Here is a 26,081-nt window from a genome sequence, read left to right on the forward strand (position 1 = left end):
GTTATCAAGACCAAGTGCAAACGTTTATTAAGAAAAAAAAGTGCAATGTGTTATTAAGACAAGAGCAAAATGTTATGATTATGTTGTTATATAATAAATTGTTAAAGACTCAAAGTATTTTTGTCATTTTATGACCAGAGGACAACGACAAACGCTTGTCGTAAGAGGCGATTAACGGGATCGGGTGGTCAGACTCGCTGACTTGGTTGATGCATGTCATCGTATCCCAATTACGTGGATCGATGCTCATGTCAATCACTGGATTGTCTGGTCCAGACTCGATTATTTACAGACCGTCATAGCTAGAATATTGCGGCGTTAAACAACAAACGAACGACAGCGGCCTGTGTAACTTATCTAATCTGGACCAAACAATCCAGTGATTGACATGAGCATCAATCTACCCAAATGGGATACGACGACATGAATCAACCAAGTCAGCACGTCTGATAACCCGATCCCGTTAGTCGCCTCTTACGACAAGCGTTTGTCAATCAATCTTTATTCATGGTACTTATGAGGCCAAAGGCCTATAGTACAATGTGTGGGGCGTGTTACAAATTCATACATTTTCTTAGTTTCATGGCATGATAAATGAACATTGATAGATTTCTAATAGTTTCTGTACAATTACAAGTCATTAATTTACAAAATTTGTTACCGTTTGGGTTGCGGTAGAAATAGTTATTTAGATATTTTGCTCTTAAATCCTCATACACTGGACATACACATAAAAAGTGATATTCATATTTCAATAAATAGATCATGTGAGCCACAACGGAATCGAGAAAGAGCTGTTCTAAACTTATGTAAATTTACACTTAATAGATAAGGTTCTAGTGTAATAGTAGTCTTAAATGTAGTGTAGTATTTTGCTTTTCTAGAACTGGACAAAGAACAATGCCATTTTTGAATGTACATATCTTTTAAAGTCTGTGTCAAACGGGAGAAGAAATGTTGTGGCATATCTACATGTTGCTGTAACCAAATATAACCATATCCACATTCGTATAACATGATTTTAACTTTTGATGCCCAATTTTGTTTCCCATGGCTGTCGTAGAGAAGCATCATATTATAACATTTTTCGGGTATCTTGAAGATGGCATATTTAATAGTTTGACCCAGTATTTAATAACCTTTAAATAACTATTGATATACATGGGAAACCGTCCGCATTCACCACATACCCTTGTGTTTTCTGTGCTAGATTTTACCCCCAAGAACCGTTTACATGCATATAAATGTATTTTCTCAATAACATCCAAATGTTCTAGGCCCCAAATTTCTGATCCATACAATAGCATCGGGCTTATTTTTGTATCAAATATTTTAAAATAAACATCATATGTAACATTGTCCAGAACTCTAAGACTATTTAATATGCCTACACAAATTTTCTTGGCTTGCAATGAAATGTTATGTGCATTCCTTGACCAAGTTAGTCTACTTGTAAAACACAAGCCTAAGTATTTATAAAATGGAACAACTTCTACAGGCTTCCTTCTGTAAAACCATTTTTCTTTTCTGGATATGTTACCACCATTTTTAAAAACTACAACTTTGGTTTTATCCATATTTACAGTTAGGTTTGACTCGTCACAATAACTCTCTAATACATGTATTTGCTTTTGCAGGCCAGGTATTGTGCTCGAGAACATGACTATATCGTCAGCGAAAAGAAGCAGACATAATTTAATAGTTTCGGGGTGCAGTTGTATTCCATCAGTGCATTTATTTTGGATTTGATATGCCAAATCATTTATGAAAAAGGAAAATAAGAAGGGACTTAATATACACCCTTGTCGGACACCCCTGCTACTTACAAAAGTATCCGATATAGCGCCATTGTTCCGGACACACACCTTCACATTTTTATATAGAGAGCATAATAACTTTCCAATTTTGCTACTTAGCCCATGTCTTTGAATGAGTGACCACAAGTTATCCCTTTTCACAGAGTCAAAAGCTTTTGCAAAATCTACGAATACAGCATATAGCTTCCCTCGTTTCACTGATAGATATCTCTAAATTATAGAATATAGGATAAAAGCATTGTCAGTGGTGGAGTATCCTTTTCTAAAACCTGCTTGTGACTCACTTATCTTACCCAAAGAATCCGCCCAGAAAACAAGTCTCTTATTAATAATTGAAGTAAATATTTTACTGAATGTACTTAGGAGAGTTATGCCTCTATAATTATTAACATCGCTGGTTGCGCCCTGTTTGTGAAGAGGGACAATAATGCCAACTGTCCAATTATCTGGAAAATATGATCTCTCTAAAAGGATATTAAAAATTAGTTCCAAATATGGTATTAAAATGTCTGAGGAATGTTTAAAAAACTCTGCTATCACATTATCATTTCCAGATGCCTCATTATCTTTAAGGTTGGATATGCTGTCAATAATTTCCTCTCTAGATATTGGACATTCAAGAATATCATCTGTTACACTGTCAACTTTATCTTCCATGAATTCCATGTCAAATAAATTGTTATTGTTTTGGCTAAATGGAACTGAAAACAGTTCCTGGAAATGCTCAAACCAGGCTTGAATATCAATGTCATTTTTGCAATATCTATTTGGTTTAATAGCTTTTAGCGATGACCAAAATGTTTTAGAATTATCTATGCTTGATTCCAACAGTTTCTGTTTTTGTTCGAAATATTCTGTCTTTTTTTTCCTACAAACATCGTTGTACTGATTTCTTACTCTATTATAGTCGGTTAGTGATCCTCTATCCTTTTTCTTTCTAAAATTATTTAAACGTCTACATCGTTCCTTTTTAAGTAGCTGGCATTCGCTATCAAACCATTGTTGATCATATTTACAGTCCTTATTCATTTTCTTCATATCTGATGCAGCAATAATAACAGCTTCAGTGATATACCCAATACTTTCTTCAACATTAACAAATGCTACATCTACAGCCTTCTCCAGTAAATCATTCGCAGTCCCAGAAATAAGATTTATTCTAAACTGTTCAGCCTTCTCTTCAACCCACACCAATTTGAAGGAAGCATTGTTACGTTCATTGCGTGGCATAGGGTCATTTACTAGAAGCGTACGTAAACTAGTCGTGAAGCGTTTGTCGTTGAAGACCTATTCTCACCCGGATCTTCACGGGTCCATAGACAAGTTAATGGACACTCACCAGTCACGTGTTGTCCGCCAGGCTTGTTGGTATGGTCATTCAGGTCTGCAGGTTTTGCATTGCAGAAATCAAAGCATTTTTATATTACATCGTTCTACAAGAATCTTCATTCAAAATATAATTAAGTTTGTGTGGCACTGATTATTATTTAAACCAGCGTAGAACACGAATACATCGTGTTACCTATTCTCTCGCTGAATATTTAGGTATGTTGAATGTCTGTTCCAAATCACTCGAGCAATAATTCACTAAATGAAAATGTAATAAATAAAAACAATGCCATCAGCAAGCAGAGGGTATGTTTATGTTAATCATTACAGGTAACACCAAAGAATGTGCAATTGAATTTATTTAACAAATACAGAATCGGGACCTAATTTAGCATGTAAAAGATATTAATAGAAATGTTCAATATATTGTTTTAAAATTCCGAAATTACTCGAAAATACATGTCTTGATTACGCATTACGCATTATTATCCAATTGTTTAAAAGTTACAAAGAAATAATTGTTTATCCGACTGTTTTTTTTGTAACAATAATTCCATCCCCATTCATAAACTGCCCGGCAAAAGAGGGTATGGATCCATGTTCGATGATGACCAAAAATGAAGCAATGAAGCTTTTTATATGCTGATGTATTAATACCGGCTTCTTTATAATAGTTATCAGAAATTCTCATCTTGCTGATATCGATATAGAACATGATCTATTTAAACATTCCCAATTTCCCTTCTTGACATTTTCAAAGTAACTCCAAACTTTAGCAAATTGTAACATATCGAGGTAATACAATTGCTATAGCCAGTGGTTTTCTTTCTCTGTAAGTAAATGCATACTCACGTTTCTGTATGTGGGAGAAGGCACTAGTGATGCAGGCATTGTCCTTACAGCACTCTTTGCACGAGTTGTAGTGCGTGAGATGGTCAGAATGGATACACGACTGATGATGGGTTTCATGACAATCCTGAAACAGTCACACGTCAGCACCTACTCAAGGATCGATCATTGATATTCTGGGGGTAGGGATGGGCTGGGATTTTATCGATATAATAAGTTCTAGGAAATCATAATTATGCTTCAGAGTGTTGTAAAAAAAGACAAGAAACTGAAATGCCGAAAGAATTACACTATTGCAATGTGTTTTTTTCTGAAAAACAACTTAGCCCCATAGTCTTAAACAAAAAGGTTGTGTAGCTGGAGCTGAAAAATATCTAATCTCGATACAAAATCCCAGCCGCTACCCCCGGAATAGGAATCGTGGTTCAAGTGTCAGGAAATTTCAAATGAATAAATGAAAGACATTTTTTGGAAATTCTTGAAAAGGAGGGGTGTGTGGGGGATGGGTATTCATCTGAGTTTTTAATGCTAACACCCTCCTACTTGGAACAGAAAATCATTCCAATCAAACAATCATACAGATACATAATACTGACCCCGACCCGGCCAGTCATTGTTTCATCACCCTAATGCCGAGTGCCAGGCATAGTCAAAACAAGTACCATATTTAAAATTTGGTATGACGCGGCCACGGGAACGAACCACTCTCACAGCAGACGCCCCACCCACTACACTACTACCACTATCTTACATATAAATGGAGAAGTATTCCATCATGAAAAAGGCATCATTTCTTTAAGTGGCAATTCGAAGTTGGTATGACGAACGAGGGATAAAGTTCTTTGAATATACAACTTCTTTATTACAATAAGTTCGACGTTTCACTAACACCGAAACGTCGCATTCGTTGTAATAATGAAGTTGTATATTCATTGAACTATGTCCCTTGTTCATGAAAAAGGCATACACTTTCTTTCTTTCAATGAGAACTTGAGATCCTTGTGGGAAAACTTACGGAATGAGCATGGATACAATCGCTGCTCAGTTTACCTCCTTCTACGGATATGTCACACACCTGAAATGAAACATATACATTTATGCTCCTTGGGAAATTACATAAATGACACCTTAAAAAGGTCTTGCGTCATACATTCACTAGCTTAGTCAGTAATGTGCAAATATAATATCGCGAATACCTGGTATCATTACTATTCGATGGGTCGCTGAAGAACTATTCTACCCCGGAATCTTCACGGGTCGTATGAGTGAACAGGTGAGATGATTTCAAGGATATACTATCATGGAATCCATAGAAGGGGCGTCGTCGCGCTTACAAAACAACCCAAAAGTGTCAAAATGAACCAAAACGCGACGCTTTGACCATTTATTTAGTTCGCATTGTCACCCCATCTAAAATATGTAAAAAAGGCATTGAAATGCTCGACAATGCGACATATTGATGCATGTCGTATCAGAATTAATCTACGCGGTCATTGTTCTTACCTCAGGTGATGAACAATGCTTGGTGGTTGTACTTAACAGAGGTGATGAACAATGCTTGGTGGTTGTACTTACCTGAGGTGATGAACAATGCTTGGTGGTTGTACTTACCAGAGGTGATGAACAATGCTTGGTGGTTGTACTTACCAGAGGTGAAGAACAATGCTTGGTGGTTGTACTTAACAGTGGTGATGAACAATGCTTGGTGGTTGTACTTACCTGAGGTGATGAACAATGCTTGGTGGTTGTACTTACCAGAGGTGATGAACAATGCTTGGTAATTGTTCTTACCAGAGGTGATGAACAATGCTTGGTGGTTGTACTTACCAGAGGTGATGAACAATGCTTGGTAATTGTTCTTACCAGAGGTGATGAACAATGCTTGGTGGTTGTACTCACCAGAGGTGATGAACAATGCTTGGTAATTGTTCTTACCAGAGGTGATGAACAATGCTTGGTGGTTGTATTTACCTGAGGTGATGAACAATGCTTGGTTGTTGTACTTAACAGAGGTGATGAACAATGCTTGGTGGTTGTATTTACCCGAGGTGATGAACAATGCTTGGTGGTTGTACTTACCTGAGGTGATGAACAATGTTTGGTGGTTGTACTTAACAGAGGTGATGAACAATGCTTGGTGGTTATATTTACCTGAGGTGATGAACAATGTTTGGTGGTTGTACTTAACAGAGGTGATGAACAATGCTTGGTGGTTATATTTACCTGAGGTGATGAACAATGCTTGGTGGTTGTACTTACCTGAGGTGATGAACAGTGCTTGGTGGTTGTACTTAACGGAGGTGATGAACAATGCTTGGTGGTTGTACTTAACAGGGGTGATGAACAATGCTTGGTTGTTGTACTTACCTGAGGTGATGAACAATGCTTGGTGGTTGTACTTACCTGAGGTGATGAACAATGCTTGGTGGTTGTACTTACCTGAGGTGATGAACAATGCTTGGTAATTGTTCTTACCAGAGCTGATAAACAATGCTTGGTGGTTGAACTTAACAGAGGTGATGAACAATGCTTGGTGGTTATATTTACCCGAGGTGATGAACAATGCTTGGTGGTTGTACTTACCTGGGGTGATGAACAATGTCTGGTGGTTGAGCATTTTTCCACACCATCTACTCGACTGCATGTGTTACAATCAAACTGATGACCAGCTGCTCGTTCGACTAGGTTGGGAAAAAGAGGCAAAGACATTAAAACAGAATAAGTGGAGACATTAAATAATATGCACTTTACTGACATATATACTATTCTGGGAGTTGTGTATGCGACAGAAAAGTGAGACTGCTCCAAGACCGGACGAGAATATACTGTTCATCAAATTCGTTTTGATTTAAACAATATTGATTGGCAAAACAAGGAAAGTGATTGGTGAAAAAGTTAAACCTATTTAAACGCCTCTCCCAAAAGGACATTTAATAATTACTCATAATATGAATAAACTGTACATAAAATAATACATGTCGATTAATTGTACCTACTGTCGCAAATATTATGATGCGGATATACAAGTCACACACTATTACAAATACACAAAATACATAAACAAACCGGTCCGTATACCCATATATGCTTGTACCCATATATGCTTGTACACCCATACCAGCATATCACACATACAAACAACTATTTGATATATGACAAATTACAAAAGACACAGCTACATTTTAAATCTTCTAGATTTTGTCATGAACATATCCATTTTATCAGAGCATCCATCATCTCCCCACCCCACCCCCGAACACACACACACACACACACACACACACACACACACACACACACACACACACACACACACACACACACACACACACACACACACACACACACACACACACACACACAATCCGTAGAGATTCTGGGGTATTACTGGTACCCAGCAACCCATGCATGTCAGAGGTGACTACATGCATGGATAGGGTGGTCAGATTTAGTCACTTGGTCGATAGTGTATCATCGTACCTCACAATTTCAAGGTTTGTCTAGGCTCGATTATTTACAGGCCATCGTGAAATAGCTGGACGATTGCAGAGTGTGGCGTTTAACAGACAAAGCAATTCTCAAACTCAACCATAATCACGAATACAGTGGAACTGTTTTATGTTTGTGTGACTACTCGAACCCCTCCCACTCAGCCCGACATCACCACTCATGTATTTGGCACATGAACCTTCTGGTACTCACAATCTCAAGGTGTTGACCTGGAATCATGCTTATCAGAGTCACATCAAGTGTGGCCATCATGTTTACGTGACCTTTGTATGGTGTAATATAAGCTCATAGATTTAGATTTACCACCTCCTCTACACGACCTTTCACGGAAGGATTATAAAGATATTGTAAAAAGTGCAAACATTTGGAATTGTATTGCTTCTTCTTTGAAAAAAGAAGACTGGATTACACAAGGCAGGTTAGCTACTATGTTTCACATCCAGTTGAACACATCGTATTAGATTTGTGAATAATCCTAAGCAGTCTTACTTGTTTGCTTGTACGGCACAAAACACACTATTACCCACAGGGCAAGGCTATCGGTGTTGTTATAATCGTTAATTCTCATTGAATATCACGATGTTCGACTCATGCATTTCATGTTTTAGAAGCGGCCTGTAGCACCATTTCGTCAACCCATTGCCGTAACACTTTACCATGACCTCTTCCGTGTGTGTGTGTGTGTGTGTGTGTGAGAGAGAGAGAGAGAGAGAGAGAGAGAGAGAGAGAGAGAGAGAGAGAGAGAGAGAGAGAGAGTGTGTGTGTGTGTGTGTGTGTGTGTGTGAGTGTGAGTGTGAGTGTGTGTGTGCTCGTCCGGACCGATTGCGATTTTATAGTGCCACAGTGTACTGACTCCGAGCCGACCAGTCCCATCTTAGCCCCTTAATGCCGAGCACCAGGCAAAGTAACAACACGTACCATCTGCTCTCATGGCAAACGCTTTAACACTTGACCACAAAGGTGTTTATGACGTCACAGAGCGTTTTAATCGACATCGTTCCAAAACTAGATTGACTGAGCTGAAGTAATCAGGATACCATATTTGTAAACATTTTCTCACAAATGACTCAGATTTATATATGGAACAACCTACTGGCGACTCGTCTGAATCTGTAAACTTATACCATGTGTATGGAGAATGCGTTTTTTTAAAAGAATTTTGGTTAGAAATTGAAGTGTACCTAAACTCGAAACTTGCATATGATATTCATATTACCATTCTGGATAACTTATTTTGCTAAAACAAAAACAACTATCTTTTCAACCATATAATTCTTCTTTTAAAAAAATACATTCACCAGTCACTCAATTATACATTCCTTTCTTCATAAAAATATTGAAAGATGTATGTAAAATAGAAATATGTATCGCAGTGAAAATAGTAGTATCAATAGATTCGACAGAAAAATGGAAGGAATTATCAGCCAACTTATTATAATTTCTCAGTCAATCCAGTACATGTATATAACTCATATCTGATCATGTTTTAAGATTCTATGAATTGCTACACATATATACCTCATGTACCAATGTTACATTTATGTCTACTGAATTGAAATAAAAACATTAAAAAAACCAACAACATACTGTGGCCACTCGTGAAATAATAAGATAATCCGATATAATCCTGGAAGCTCGGAGGATATTCTCTAAATATCAAGCTTACCTGTCACCGCAACAGTGAGTACAAAACATGTCAGAAGTTTGACTCCCATGTCTGACTTACAAGTGATTTACTGTAGAATAGATCTGGGTCACTGGCAAAAGATAAACCTTGGCCTGCGGTTTCGAATTCCAGCATTAGATTGATAACAGTTAGGCGCTGGCTCTTAAGCACTAACACCATCGGATCAGTGACCCTTACTTTCACACAAGGTAGGGAGAGGGTGTGGGATCAACCAATGTTTTAACACATAGTGTCGTCAGTACGATCAGACTCAAATGTGATTTTGGTGTAAATCGCCGGCTTGTACTGATGCTTAATGGAGGAATATACTCCTAGATCGCGGACCCGTGAAGATCCGGGCAGAGAATAGGTCTTCAGCAACCTATGCTTGCCGTAAAAGGCGACTATGCTTGTCGTAAGGGGCGACTTACGGTTTTCTAGGTTTGTCAGCACCATACCCGCTCTCGTGGGTTTCACCGAAGTGGTAAACATCTGAAACCTGTATCACTTCCGGCTTTCCTCAAACATCAAGCTGACACCCCATGATATAACTGAAATCCTGTTAAAAGTTGTGTTAAACCCAACTCACTAACTACTAGTGCACTTCCAACTTTCACAATAACATATTGGAGTGTAGATTTGAAGTTGGGCATGCCAGAAACCTTGTATGACTGTGGGTTCGAATCTCGGTTCGCCCCGATTATGTTTCTAGGTTTGTCAGCACCATACCAGCTCTCGTGGGTTTCACCAACGTGGTAAACATCCAAGACCTGCATCACTTTGGGCTTTTCTCCCACTTTAAGCTGACACGCCGCGATATTACTAGACCCCCTCCCCCTTTGAAACCAAATGCAGTATGTTGTAGGCAGTAAAATTATCTGAGAGAGGATTTTGAAATTTTGGACCCCTCCTTTCTCAAAATGCTGGATCCGCCCTTGGACTATGATCACAGCAGCTGTTATGTATGTCTTCACGTAACGAGCACGTGAAGTGACCAGACTGAGAGCATGTTGTTTGGGAGGATTCTTTCATTGAATACGACACGATAGATGAGGAAGCGTGCGGGCATGTCATGCATGGTGGTTTTAGACTAAGTGGCGAGTGGATTCGTGTGGCGATATGTACATATCAGCATTAGCCATAGGGGGGAAATGACGTGTTTTGTTTTTTAATTCATGCTTGTTTGTTGTGAGACGCGTTGACGATGACGTAGAGTGGTCCATACTGCTACTCCTGCGACAGCGTCAATTTCCCCAACGAATGTGAACACGTGGAGCTGTGTGAGACAAGGGAGGTAAGATGACTTACATATAATACCGAGTGACAGACTCTTCTATTCCGAAGTTGCCATCCATATTGTTTCATGTTCCTCATCTCGATCCTCAGATTCATAGGAAGCGGGGTGGACTGAAGAATATAATAGAATATATAATAAAATAATCTTGACAATGCCTTTGATACTGATAAAACGTATGTTGTTTAAGAATTTGTGGGAAAAATGGTGGGACTTCACAAATCTTTTTAGTGCCTATTCAACGATTCCTGTATCGGTGTTGAGAGAAGGAAAAAGAGGAGGAAAACACAACATAAAACAAATTACACAAAGAAATAGGAGTTACTTCCCCTTTTCGAATATTCATACATTCAAATACAGCGTGCATTTATTATGAAGCTTAAAATTCTTTTATTTGCAGTGCGGGATGATACAATGTATATAATTCAAGCGGACGACTAGGTGGATGTAAAAAAAATATTTTTTGTTATTTTTAATAAACTGAAATGTAATTTAGAACTGGGGAGAAAGACACAAATGATCCATTGTAAATCTTGAAATATATGCGTCTCCAAATAAATGCGACTTCTGGACCCTACCCAAAATGATGCTAAATATTAATGCGGGAAGTTCGAGATGACCCGTTAGCCTTGATGAAGATACAGGAACTGACAGAACATTACGATGTAAATGCAGCTGTGATTGTACACTATACATGTAGGTCGGAGACCTGAAAAGATCCGGGGTAGAATAGGTCTTCAGCAACCCATGCTTGCCGTAAAAGGCGACTATGCTTGTCGTAAGAGGCGACTAATGGGATCGGGTGGTAAGGCTCGCTGACTTGGTTGATGCATGTCAAGACAAAAACAATACAAATTGTCCTCAGTTACCTACTATATGAAAAACAGAAGCTAAATTTGCCTTGCCTTTGCATGTGTTTGTGACGGCCCGATACGCCAGACAATTATAACATGGACAGAAACATCCATCTAATAGCAACGTACATAATCCTAGTCTCATTTTGTTGCATTAACCTTAATGCTAAAGGATGTTAGGTATTGTTGATGCCACATGTTTCATTCCTGAATTGAATTGGCTAAACATTCTATGGTTGATGCTGCTAGTTATATACTCTCTTATGGCTTTGTTTCAGTTTCGGATGGTATTACCTTACGAACATACATCTGTGTGGGATAGTGCAGAAAATAATTTCACATGGACATTATTTCTTTCACCAGGTGGAAGTTTTGGTTAGAATAGGTCTTATGCACTCTATACTTGTTGTATCCCCATTGCGGTTCTGAATTTGTTCCTCGCAATTAATGCTGGTCGTATCCAAGAAGATATTCAGGACCTATGCTGATAAAAAGGGGGGCTTCATGGATCGGATGGTCAGGTGATTTGGTTGATTGCGTGCCATCGTTCTCCAATGAATTATCTGGGCGAGACTCGATTATTTACAGGCCTCCGTTATATAAATGGAATACTGTGGCGTTAAGCAACAAAGAATATTTTTTGGAATCTTTATTTCCTTTTAACAATACACCAATCAGGCTAATCAGTTTTTGGGGTTATACAGAGTTTGTTTGGCTGGTATTTTACCAGCGTTGCAGTTGTCACTTGTACAGCAATATCTGCAAGTCGTGGCTGACGTCAGGGTGGTTGGGTCAAGGTCCACACACTCGCTCCTGTCAGATGTCTGCTGATACCACAGCTTGTCGCATTCGTTTTGATTGACGCACCTGCAGAACGACGATTTCGGTTTATTTCGAGTAACAGTTATTGTTTGGCACTGTGACGGAATGAACTTGTATTGGTTGATCAATAAAAACTCACTCTTTTACATATCGGACATGGGACGGCAGTGAAACCATGCAATGGCTGCTTTCGGTCATTATGGCGTCAGAAACCTGTTACAGAAGGTTGATGCACAATGTGTAACCTCCACTTAATTTGTACACCAAACTTGAGTGAGTTGGGTTGAACGCCGCTTTTAACAGTATTCCAGTTATATCACGGCGTATCAGCTTAAATGTGGGAGGTAAGCCCGAAGTGATGCAGGTCTCAGACGTGTACCACTTTGGTGAAACCCACGAGCACGGGTATGGAGGTGACAAACCCAGAAAAATAATCTAGGCGAACCGGGATTCAAACCCACAATCATAGGTTACTTGCGTGCCCAAGAGATGCAACTCTGCAGAGGGAATTGCAGCGCGTCAGATTAGACCATCCTTCTTTCATCTTATTATGCTGGTCCAAAGCATCTTCCCTGGGCAAGAGCGTTAACTGACTTTAAAAGTCCAGTTTCCACCCTTGCCGAATTTGGCTGGAATTCCTGGGCTCGATCGTAGCGCCACCAGTGGTTATTACGAGTTATGTCCCTTCTAAGCCTGCCCTATGGACCAATCAGATTCCATCACTTGCATTTGTTTCAAACAAAACGGTGGCGCCCAGTCAAGACGATCGGATCGATAATCAAGATCTATATTGTGATAAAATGGGCCTTACATCGTGAAGTTCATCAAATCACTTGAGCACCTTGATAAAAAACATGAAAAGGTTTGGAAAATATATGTTGACAACGACCTGGCGGTGCACATGCTTTGCAAATCCTGCAATCGACCGGAATCTGCGCGAGAGTTTACGAACCAGATTTCGATTTTGCTCTGCGATTTTGATTTTACTATGCATAAACTCGTTAGTCCAGTCAAAATGTAACTCCATAATACCAGCCTAGTTCGGCAAGGGTGGAAACTGGACTTTTATAGTCAGTTAATTCTCTTGCCTCGGGAAGATGGTCCAAAGATTCGACTAAATGGATCGAGTGGTCAGGTTCGCTGACTTGGTTGATTGCATGTCATTGTACCAAACCTCGTGGATCGTTGATCCCAATTCTTACAAGTCGGCGTCGTACAGCTGTAATATTGAGTACTGTAATCAAGACCAATGGTAGTATTTATGTCTATTGCTGTTCACTGTTGCAGCGTAAAACAACAAACAAACAAAAGAAACAAACATACTAAGCACACTCGTTCACTAAGATACCAAAACAGTGACTGTCATAGTCAGAAATATCTCACGTATTTCTGGAGTTGCATCTGGACCTCACAATACAGTGTGTATTACACAGCGGAAGTTAGTTGGTTGGTTGGTTTGTTGTTTAACGCCGCACTCAGTAATATCCCAGTTATATGACTGCGGTCTGAACAAAATGGAGTCTTGACCAGATAATTCAGTAATTGACATCATAAGCATCGATCCACGCGATTGGGATCGATGACATGCATCAACCAAGTCATCGAGCCTGACCACCCGATCCCATCAGTTGCCTCTTACAACAAGCATAGTCGCCTTTTACGGCAAGCATTGGTTTCTGAAGACCTATTCTACCCCGGAATCTTCACGGTTCCAGCGGAAGTGAGCTCCATTGTCATCTGGCTATGATGCCACAGAACCAGATATTACGCACTGTAACCAGCAGGTTCCAATTCTCCTGAACTAGACTAATGGAAATATTGTTGATAACACTACGAAATATGAACATACCTCTTTATATAGTTGGTTGTGCCATCTATATGTTGTTCAATGTCAGTCATGCAGAAACTTGTCCCAGCTGGACACGGGGCTGCATGAGGTATATATATTTCCGGCAGGGTGCAATATCTACCGTTGTCAACGCTACCGCACTGGTAGCAGGTACGATGTACTGCTTGAGGCGCCTTAGTGCTTGTAACTGTGGAAGCTGTGGTAGTTGTAATGTCTGACTTAGATGTATGTGTACTAGTTGTAGGACTTGATTTGCCATCCGTGGAAGCAATGCTGCTGGTATGTGTGGACGTACTTGTAGGGGTAGTAGTTGCAGGAGCAGCAATAGATGTATGTGTACTAGTTGTAGGTGCAGCAGTAGATGTAAGTGTAGTAGTTGTCGGCGTAGCAGTAGATGTAGGTGAGGCAGTAGATGCAGGTGCAGTTGTAGGTGCAGCAGTAGATGTAAGTTTAGTAGTTGTCGGCATAGCAGTAGATGTAGGTGCAGCAGTAGATGCAGGTGCAGTTGTAGATGTAGGTGCAGCAGTAGTTGTAGGTGCAGCAGTAGATGTAAGTGTAGTAGTTGTTGGCATGGCAGTCGTTGCAGGTTTGGTAGTAGCAGTGACAGACGCCTGGAGTGTCATCCCTGTGGTTCTAGTGCCTACAATGGAAAATAACTCGAATATCAAGTGACATATGGTGCCGGTGTAAGCTACCTACTCTTAGACCTGTTTATATGGATACATGTGCATACATGTGGTTTAAACACGCACACACACACACACACACACACACACACACACACACACACACACACACACACACACACCAGCACAGGAGTCCGGACCAGACAATCCGGTGATTGACATCATGAGCATCGATCCACGCTATTGGGATACGATGACATGCGAACCTGACAACCCGATCCCGTTCGTCGCCTCTAACGACAAGCAAGCATGGGTTGCTGAAGACCTATTCTACCCCGGATCTTCATGGGTCACACTTTAAGAACGTGTTATAGTGCTCTCCATGTACAACGCTTAAGTCTGCGCCAGGTTAGAGCCTATTCACAACTCTCTTATCGAAGATAGAGATAGAGAGAGACAGAATGCATCGATAAAGGTTCACATTTTGCAGTCTTTCTAATGCTTTGTGTAACACAATGGACGATGCCAGTTTCCTCCTTTGTTACATCACTTAGTGCAAAATCGGAATGTGTCATATTCAGGTTGCTGGGTCTCTGTGTTTATGGGATTTAAACGTGGAAAGAAGCAGACATATTCCAGTATTAAACACTTTCATTCTCTTCATACGGATACTTTATGTACAGTATATGATGTTAAAGTGTAACTGGAAAATCAAACGCAAGGGTGAAAATGACATGTGCAAGGTGTAAGACTGATTCGAAATATATTTAATGGTAATTAAGGTCGGATAAATCTTGAGGTCAGATACAAATACAATTTTGTCAGACCTGTTGTCTTGTAAAGCAAAACTAATGACTGCAATGCAGTTATACACAATAGTTGCATTTTTTGCAACATTTCTACAGAGATGGCTAAAGAAGGATAAGATCAATTACCGCAGGTTGTAACTAATGTCTCCTTTGAAGATAGCCTCTTTCTTTGCACCTTCAGGATATTGACGTGCATTGAAATGAACAGATTTCCTAATATTGATTAGTTAATATGTTCACTTTTCAATGTTTATTACTTCAGCAAATTATTCATGGATCATTGAAAATCTGTGATGACACCGCGTGTCTCCCAAAAAGGTTATGTCCTGCCCTGACGGTAGCACCACCCACACAATTTGTGTACAAAAAGTAAGTGTGTGTTTGTTGTCAAAGCCCGCCAGTATATATATTACCCGTTTTACGGACCAGTGTGCTCTACAGTAGCATCCTCAACTAGCCGGGATTAATAAATACTTGAACATAGTACCTGTCTGTGTTGCATAGGATGTACACACACCACAAGTCATCGGGCAAAGCGTATATATATCTGGATGATGGCATATCTCGGGTGCGCACAGATCAAAGTTGTCTTTACACGGAGATGCTGAAACAATAAAACACGAACAATGGATGTGTGATTAGGCAATCCGAACTGAGTTTCAACAGTCAAATAAAGTTGCGTGACGTTTGAACGACTTTATCAACTGAAACGACAGCTAAGCGCCCAGAGTCCGGTACGTCTTCAAATTTGAATGTTCTTAGAGACTCTTCGTCACTGCCTACAAAGACGCTACCCCAAGAAGATCCTGGTAAGAATTTGTCTTCAGAAACACATGATTGTCGTAAGAGGCAGGCGACTAACGATATCGTTTGGTCTGGCTCGTTGACAAATGTATTCGTATCCCAATTACATAGATCGATGCTCATGATGTCAATCACCAGATTGTCTGGTCCAGAGTGGATTATAAACAGACTGCAGTCATACAGTTGGAATATTGCTCAATATTCTTTTAAAATGCGAGGTCTACTTTGGAGGAACCATACGGTACTCATCATACTAAATGACTATCATTTCAATAGCATAGCAATAGTATTTCTCACTATTGCAATTGCTAATATGACCCCGATAGTCACCCCTACTGTTTGGCGGCGTCTAACACAATTCCAACAGTAACCCATTAACAGAAGACCGTTCAATATTGTGTATGAATATATATAACTCACCAGTTGATGGATATTGCGCTGTTGTTGGAGCCGTGTGGTGGGCGTTCTGTGTGTGGTCGGTGCCTAAATCAGTCAAACAGAGAAGTGTTTTTTATGTAGCTCACCTGGATCATTTCAACTTCGTTTTAAGGAATGACATATTTATGTAAAACCAGAAGCAACAGTAGTGGCCACAGGACACGCATCAACATGCTTCTGAACATCGCGGGCAAGTAGTCAAGGTTTATGTCCAAATATGAAGTCATGAACTGGATTGAATTTCGAAGTGACGCTGTAAGAACTTGTGACAGTAGTCTCCATGAAAAGAGCTCACGTCTGCGTCAGGTTCCAGAATATTCCTAACTCTCTCACAAGAGATATATAGAGAGACATATTTAGACTATTTCTTCAATTTTCAATCGTGCATGCATCGATAAAAGTTTACATTTCAAGTCTTCCTGAGTCCTTGTATAACACAATGGACGATGCCAACTACCTCCCTTGTTACATCACTTAATGCAAAATCGGAATTTGTCATATCAAGGTTACTGGGTTTCTTTGTTTATATGTAACTGTATACATTCTGCAACTTTGTCTCCAGCTGTCATGATGTACATTGACGTACATTTATTAGAAACGTCACTTGAGACCCGTGAAGATCCGGGGTAGAATAGGTCTTCAGCAACCCAAGCTTGCCGTAAAGGCGACTATGCTTGTCGTAAGAGGCAATTAACGGGATCGGGTGGTCAGGCTTGCTGACTTGGTTGATGCATGTCATCGTATCCCAATTACGTGGATCGATGCTCATGTCAATCCCTGGATTGTCTGGTACAAACTCGATTATTTACAGACCGTCATAGCTAGAAGATTGCGGCGTTAAACATCAAACGAACGACGGCGGCCTCTGTAAATTATCTAATCTGGACCAAACAATCCAGTGATTGACATGAGCATCAATCTACACAAATGGGATACGACGACATGCATCAACCAAGTCAGCGCGTCTGATAACCTGATCCCGTTAGTCGCCTCTTACGACAAGCGTTTGTCGTTGAAGACCTATTCTACCCAGGATCTTCACGGGTCCATAGACACTCACCAGTCACGTGGTGTCCGTCAGGCTTGTTGGTATGGTCATTCAGGTCTGCAGGTTTTGCATTGCAGAAATCAAAGCATTATTATATCACATCGTTCTACAAGAATCTTCATTCAAAATATAATTAAGTTTGTTTGTCACTGATTATTATTTAAACCAGCAGTAGAACACGAATACATCATGTTACCTATTCTCTCGCTGAATATTTAGGAACGTGGAATTTCTATTCCAAATCACTCGAAACAATAAATCAATGAATGAAAATGTAATAAAAAAAACCAATGACACCAGCAAGCAGAGGGTATGTTTATGTTCATCATGACAGGTTACACCAAAGAAAATGCAATTGAATTTATCTAACAAATGCGGAATCAGGACCTAATTTAGCATGTAAAAGGAATTTTCAATATATTGTTTTAAAATTCCGAAATAACTCGAAAATACATGTGTTGATGTATTACGCATTATTATCTAATTGTTTAAAACTTACAAAGAAATAATTGTTTATCCGACTGTTTTGTTTGTAACAATAATTCCATCCCCATTCATAAACTGCCCGGCAAAAGAGGGTATGGATCCATGTTCGATGATGACCAAAAATGAAGCAATGAAGCTTTTTATATGCTGATGTATTAATACTGGCTTCTTATAATAGTTATCAGAAAATCTCATCTTGCTGATATCGATATAGAACATATTCTATTTAAACATTCCCAATTTCCTTTCTTGACATTTCCAAAGGAACTCCAAGCTTTTGCAAATTGTAATATATCGAGGTAATACAATTGCTATAGCCAGTGGTTTTCTTTCTCTGTAAGTAAATGCATACTCACGTTTCTGTATGTGGGCGAAAGCACTAGTGATGCAGGCATTGTCCTTACAGCACTCTTTGCAGGAGTTGTAGTGCGTGAGATGGTCAGAATGGATACACGACTGATGATGGGTTTCATGACAATCCTGAAACAGTCACACGTCAGCACCTACTCAAGGACCGATCATTGATATTCTGGACATAGGGTTAGGCTGGGATTTTATCGATATAATAAATTCTAGGAAATCATAATTATGCTTCAGAGTGTTTTAAAAAAAGACAAGAAACTGAAATGCCGAAATAATTACACTGTTGCAAGGTGTTTTTTTTCTTCTGAAAAACAACTTAGCCCCATAGTCTTAAACAAAAAGGTTGTGTAGCTGTAGCTGAAAAGTATCTAATCTCGATACAAAATCCCAGCCGCTACCCCCGGAATAGGAATCGTGGTTCAAGTGTCAGGAAGTTTCAAATTAAGAAATGAAAGACATTTTTTGGAAATTCTTGAAAAGGAGGGGTGTGTGGGGGATGGGTATTTATCTGATTTTTTAAGCAAACATCCTCCTATATACTTGAAACAGAAAATCATTCCTGTAGCTGTGTGTGTGTAGACAAACCTTGAAATTGTGAGGTACGATGATACACTATCGACCAAGTGACTCAATCTGAGCACCCGATCCATGCATGTAGTCGCCTCTGACATGCATGGGTTGCTGGGTACCAGTAATACCCCAGAATCTCTACGGATTGTGTGTGTGTGTGTGTGTGTGTGTGTGTGTGTGTGTGTGTGTGTGTGTGTGTGTGTGTGTGTGTGTGTGTGTGTGTGTGTGTGTCTGTGTGTGTGTGTGTGTCTGTGTATGTCTCTGTGTGTGAGTGGCTGCTTGTACTCGACCGGATACCACGCCGCAGTTTTACCACCGCCGTCATATAGCTTGAATATTGTTCAGTGCGGCGTTATACGACAAACAATCAAAAGCCGGCCAGTCATTGCTTCATCACCCTAATGCCGAGCGCCAGGCATAGTCAAAACAAGTACCATATTTAAAATTTGGTATGACGCGGCCACGGGAACGAACCACTCTCACAGCAGACGCCTCACCCACTACACTACTACCACTATCTTACATATAAATAGAGAAGTATTCGATCATGAAAAAGGCATAATTTCTTTAAGTGGCATTTAGAAGTTGGTATGACGAACGAGGGATAAAGTTCTTTGAATATACAACTTCTTTATTACAATAAGTTCGACGTTTCACTAACACCGAAACGTCGCATTCGTTGTAATAAAGAAGTTAAATATTCATTGAACTATGTCCCTTGTTCATGAAATAGGCATACATTTTCTTTCTTTCAATGAGAACTTAAGATCCTTGTGGGAAAACTTACGGAATGAGCATGGATACAATCGCTGCTCAGTTTACCTCCTTCCACGGATATGTCACACACCTGAAATGAAACATATACATTTATGCTCCTTGGGAAATTACATAAATGACACCATAAAAAGGTCTTGCGTCATACATTCACTCGCTTAGTCAGTAATGTGCAAATATAATATCGCGAACACCTGGTATCATTACTATTCGATGGGTTGCTGAAGAACTATTCTACCCCGGAATCTTCACGGGTCGTATCAGTGAACAGGTGAGATGATTTCAAGGATATACTATCATGGAATCCATAGAAGGGGCGTCGTCGCCCTTACAAAACAACCAAAATGTGTCAAAATGAACCAAAACGCGACGCTTTGACCATTTTTTTAGGTCGCATTGTCGCCCCATCTAAAATATGTAAAAAAGGCATTGAAATGCTCGACAATGCGACATATTGATGCATGTCGTATCAGAATTAATCTACGCGGTCATTGTTCTTACCTCAGGTGTTAAACAATGCTTGGTGGTTGTACTTACCTGAGGTGATGAACAATGCTTGGTGGTTGTACTTACCTGAGGTAATGAACAGTGCTTGGTGGTTGTACTTAACACAGGTGATGAACAATGCTAGGTTGTTGTACTTACCTGAGGTGATGAACAATGCATTGTGGTTGTACTTACCTGAGGTGATGAACTGTGCTTGGTGGTTGTGGTTGTACTTACCTCAGGTGATGAACAATGCCCGGTGGTTGTACATAACAGAGGTGATGAACAATGCTTGGTGGTTGTACTTAACAGAGGTGATGAACATTGCTTGGTGGTTGTGGTTGTACTTACCTCAGGTGATGAACAATGCCCGGTGGTTGTACATAACAGAGGTGATGAACAATGCTTGGTGGTTGTACTTAACAGAGGTGATGAACATTGCTTGGTGGTTGTACTTACCTGAGCTGATGAACAATGCTTGGTGGTTATATTTACCCCAGGTGATGAACAATGCTTGGTGGTTGTACTTACCTGAGGTGATGAACAATGCCCGGTGGTTGTACTTAACAGAGGTGATGAACAATGTTTGGTGATTGTACTTAACAGAGGTGATGAACAATGCTTGGTGGTTGTACTGAACAGAGGTGATGAACAACGCTTGGTGGTTGTACTTACCTGAGGTGATGAACAATGTTTGGTGGTTGTACTCACCAGAGGTGATGAACAACGCTTGGTGGTTATATTTACCCGAGGTGATGAACAATGCTTGGTGGTTGTACTTACCTGAGGTGATGAACAATGCTTGGTGGTTATATTTACCCGAGGTGATGAACAATATTTGGTGGTTGTACTTACCTGAGGTGATGAACAATGCTTGGTGGTTGTACTTAACAGAGGTGATGAACAATGTTTGGTGATTGTACTTAACAGAGGTGATGAACAATGCTTGGTGGTTGTACTTAACAGAGGTGATGAACAACGCTTGGTGGTTGTACTTACCTGAGGTGATGAACAATGTTTGGTGGTTGTACTCACCAGAGGTGATGAACAACGCTTGGTGGTTATATTTACCCGAGGTGATGAACAATGCTTGGTGGTTGTACTTACCTGAGATGATGAACAATGCTTGGTGGTTATATTTACCCGAGGTGATGAACAATGCTTGGTGGTTGTACTTACCTGAGGTGATGAACAATGTTTGGTGGTTGTACTTAACAGAGGTGATGAACAATGCTTGGTGGTAATATTTACCCGAGGTGATGAACAGTACTTGGTGGTTGTACTTACCTGAGGTGATGAACAATGCTTGGTGGTTGTACTTACCTGAGGTGATGAACAATGTCTGGTGATTGAACTTAACAGAGGTGATGAACAATGCTTGGTGGTTATATTTACCCCAGGTGATGAACAATGCTTGGTGGTTGTACTTACCTGAGGTGATGAACAATGCTTGGTGGTTGTACTTAACAGAGGTGATGAACAATGTTTGGTGATTGTACTTAACAGAGGTGATGAACAATGCTTGGTGGTTGTACTTAACAGAGGTGATGAACAACGCTTGGTGGTTGTACTTACCTGAGATGATGAACAATGTTTGGTGGTTGTACTCACCAGAGGTGATGAACAACGCTTGGTGGTTATATTTACCCGAGGTGATGAACAATGCTTGGTGGTTGTACTTACCTGAGATGATGAACAATGCTTGGTGGTTATATTTACCCGAGGTGATGAACAATGCTTGGTGGTTGTACTTACCTGAGGTGATGAACAATGTTTGGTGGTTGTACTTAACAGAGGTGATGAACAGTGCTTGGTGGTTATATTTACCCGAGGTGATGAACAGTACTTGGTGGTTGTACTTACCTGAGGTGATGAACAATGCTTGGTGGTTGTACTTACCTCAGGTGATGAACAATATCTGGTGGTTGAACTTAACAGAGGTGATGAACAATGCTTGGTTGTCATATTTACCCGAGGTGTTGAACAATGCTTGGTGATTGTACTTACCTGGGGTGATGAACAATGTCTGGTGGTTGCACTTACCTGAGGTGATGAACAATGCTTGGTGGTTGAACTTAACAGAGGTGATGAACAATGCTTGGTTGTCATATTTACCCGAGGTGTTGAACAATGCTTGGTGGTTGTACTTACCTGGGGTTATGAACAATGCTTGGTGGTTGTACTTACCTGAGGTGATGAACAATGCTTGGTGGTTGAACTTACCTGGGGTGATGAACAATGCTTGGTGGTTGTACTTACCTGAGGTTATGAACAATGCTTGGTGGTTGTACTTACCTGGGGTGATGAACAATGTCTGGTGGTTGCACTTACCTGAGGTGATGAACAATGCTTGGTGGTTGAACTTAACAGAGGTGATGAACAATGCTTGGTTGTCATATTTACCCGAGGTGTTGAACAATGCTTGGTGGTTGTACCTACCTGGGGTTATGAACAATGCTTGGTGGTTGTACTTACCTGAGGTGATGAACAATGCTTGGTGGTTGAACTTACCTGGGGTGATGAACAATGCTTGGTGGTTGTACTTACCTGAGGTTATGAACAATGCTTGGTGGTTGAACTTACCTGGGGTGATGAACAATGTCTGGTGGTTGAGCATTTTTCCACACCATCTACACGACTGCACGTGTTACAATCAAACTGATGACCAGCTGCTCGTTCGACTAGGTTGGGAAAAAGAGGCAAAGATATTAAAACTGAATAAGTGGAGATATTAAATCATATGCACTTTACTGACATATATACTATTCTGGGAGTTATGTTTGCAACAGAAAAGTGAGACTGCTTCAAGACTGGACGAGAATGTACAGTTCATCAAATTCATTTTCATTTAAACAATATTTATTTCCAAAACAAGGAAAGTGATTGGTGTAAAAGTTAAACCTATTTAAACGCCACTCCCTTAAAGGACATTTAATAATTACTCATAATATGAATAAACTGTACATAAAATAATAAATTTCGATTAATTGTACCTACTGTTGCAAATATTATGATGCGAATATACAAGTCACACACAAATACAAATACACAAATACATAAACAAACTGGTGCGTATACCCACCTATGCTTGTACACCTATATCTCTACATACCAGCACACCAGCATATCACACATACAAACAACTACTTGATATATGACAAATTGCAAAAGACACAGTTACATTTTAAATCTTTTAGATTTTGCCATGAACATATACATTTTATCAGAGCATCCATCATCCCCCCACCCACCCCCCGAGCACACACACACACACACACACACACACACACACACACACACACACACACACACACACACACACACACACACACACACACATTCACACACACACACACACATTTTATTTAAGACAGAATATTGAGACTGCTTCAAGGCAGATAGAGAATACACAGAGAGCATCCAGGATTTTGATAAAACCTATAAAAAAGTATTTCCGGTAATTATGATTTTCAGCATAAGCTCCCCTCCCCCCAACACACACACAATAATCGAGTCTGGACCAGACAATCCAGTGATTGACAACATGGTAATCAATCCACGCAATTGGGATCGATGACATGCATCAAACAAGTCATTGAGCCTGACCACCCGATCCCGTTAGTCGCCTCTTACGACAAGCGTAGTCGTAGAGATTCTGGGGTATTACTGGTACCCAGCAACCCATGCATGTCAGAGGAGACTACATGCATGGATCGGGTGCTCAGATTGAGTCACTTGGTCGATAGTGTATCATCGTACCTCACAAGTTCAAATTATAAGGTCTAGGCTCGATTATTTACAGGCCATCTTGAAATAGCTGGACGATTGCAGAGTGTGGCGTTTAACAGACAAAGCAATTCTCAAACTCAACCATAACCACGAATACAGTGGAACTGTTTTATGTTTGTGTGACTACTCGAACCCCTCCCACTCAGCCCGACATCACCACTCATGTATTTGACCTTGAATCATGCTTATCAGAGTCACATCAAGTGTGGCATTAGAAATAGATACCCGTTGACCATCATGTTTACGTGACCTTTGTGTGGTGTAATATAATCTAATTTGTGAAAGCCAGTATGAAACAAATTTGTTTAAGTGGGAGGTTAGGCACCCTACCACAGTTCAGTGGATTTGCCTCCCTTACACCAGTGTGTTGGTAATCATAAACCGATCACGTGACGCACGTGACTGCATCAAGCCTCTTTCTGCGTACACCAGCAAGCAGCCAAACGCGAATTTCATAGGCAACATATTATTTATTGTCTTAGTGTAATTTCTTGTCCGTACGTTGGTGAGAAGAACGATGTCAGGTCGGAGATCGAGGAAGCGGAAGATCCAAGCACCCAGCGACCGGAGATCGTCGCGGAAATCGGCTCGAGTCAACAAACCAATGAATCGAAGTTCTCAGCCCGGCGATGCAGACAACATGGCGTCAACTACCGTCTCTCGGTCATCGCAGCCCGTCGACGCGAGGAATGGATCAGGTGATGTATTACCTCATGTTTTCAATAATGATGCACGATCTCATGTAGTGATAGGCTTAGATACTCCAACTATCCCACAAGTACAGTCGGTAAATCACAACACACACGATCTCGCATCTGTTGCCATTGACAACGATACGCTTAACATGCCTATAAATGCTAGGATAGTATGCAGTGGTGACAAAATGGTTGCTTTGTCAACTGACAATGTTGGTTCCTTTATCCCCCAACCAATTAGGGATAAAATACACAATGGGGAATATGTAGATCTGGCTACCCTCATTAAGGGATTGGATAAGGAGCAAAGTATGGATAGCACTATCAGAGTAAACTCAATGGGTCAATTGGAAATGTCACGCCAGTCGAAGGACATACAGTCAGTGGAAGAGTGGACAACAGCCTTTATCATATTTGTCAGCATATACCTGGAGAAATTCCCCGAAAGCCACCAGCAAATGCTTAAATATTTGCACACAATTAGATTGGCGGCCAGCAGGGGCCAGGGTTGGCAAAATTATGATAAACAGTTTAGGCTGCGCATAAGTAGATCCACAGACAAGGCATGGGGCACAATCAACGCGGAATTGTGGATGCTATACATGAATGTCACTCCTCAACCTGTGAACCGCAGTTTCACCACTTTCAAGCAGCCTTCACAATCTCCAACTGCAAACACCTTAAAAGTTGGTTTTTGCTGGGATTTCAATGACCCTGGAAAATTTTGTCGCAGACAACATTGCCGTTTTCCTCATGTTTGCTATCAGTGTGGTGGGAGCCACCCATTCCCAAAGTGCCGATTAAACCAATCAGTTACAGGAAATCAACCAACCCCAGAGGTTAATACATTTCAGTTTCGCAACGGAAACCTCCCAAAACGTGCAAGCATTGGGCCACACACCTATCAAAGTAGATAAGCTATTAGCATACCTGGAGTCCTACCCATTGTTAAGTGATGCCGGTGTTCTTCGTTGCGGTTTCACCGAAGGATTTCATTTACATTACACAGGACCCAGAGAGGCCAGTTTAGTTTGTAATAACCTAAAATCAGCTCAAGATCCCAATATGGCACAAATCATACTTGGGAAACTTTCCAATGAAGTACAATTAGGCCGAATGGCCGGTCCATATCAGAACCCACCTTTACCAAACCTGAGGATCTCTCCTATTGGAATTGTTCCAAAGAAAGAAGTAGACGGGTAC

At 40.3% G+C, this 26,081-nt stretch overlaps 1 protein-coding gene across 9 annotated transcripts in view; it reads right to left on the minus strand.

Moving 5' to 3' along the window:
- Positions 1-26,081, minus strand: part of LOC124143499 (uncharacterized protein PB18E9.04c-like) — a 58,432-nt gene that overhangs the window by 26,733 nt on the left and 5,618 nt on the right. For 5 of the 9 annotated variants that reach the window (XM_048389335.1, XM_048389333.1, XM_048389331.1 and 2 more), the window contains exons 2-5: positions 22,978-23,075; positions 19,922-19,981; positions 18,558-18,681; positions 17,728-17,772 (exon numbers count right to left, since the gene is read on the minus strand). In XM_048389335.1, coding sequence (XP_048245292.1) covers positions 17,728-17,772; positions 18,558-18,681; positions 19,922-19,981; positions 22,978-23,075 — 327 coding nt within the window. Of the gene's footprint in view, positions 1-3,156; positions 3,202-3,998; positions 4,123-5,010; positions 5,071-6,578; positions 6,677-9,171; positions 9,251-17,727; positions 17,773-18,557; positions 18,682-19,921; positions 19,982-22,401; positions 22,425-22,977; positions 23,076-26,081 lie in introns of those variants that run through there. The other 4 variants (XM_048389334.1, XM_048389330.1, XM_048389329.1 and 1 more) reach the window with 3 other exon arrangements.

This window comes from Haliotis rufescens, unplaced genomic scaffold (genome assembly GCF_023055435.1).
Source record: "Haliotis rufescens isolate VD_foot unplaced genomic scaffold, xgHalRufe1.0.p SCAF_8, whole genome shotgun sequence".
NCBI lineage: Eukaryota > Metazoa > Mollusca > Gastropoda > Lepetellida > Haliotidae > Haliotis > Haliotis rufescens.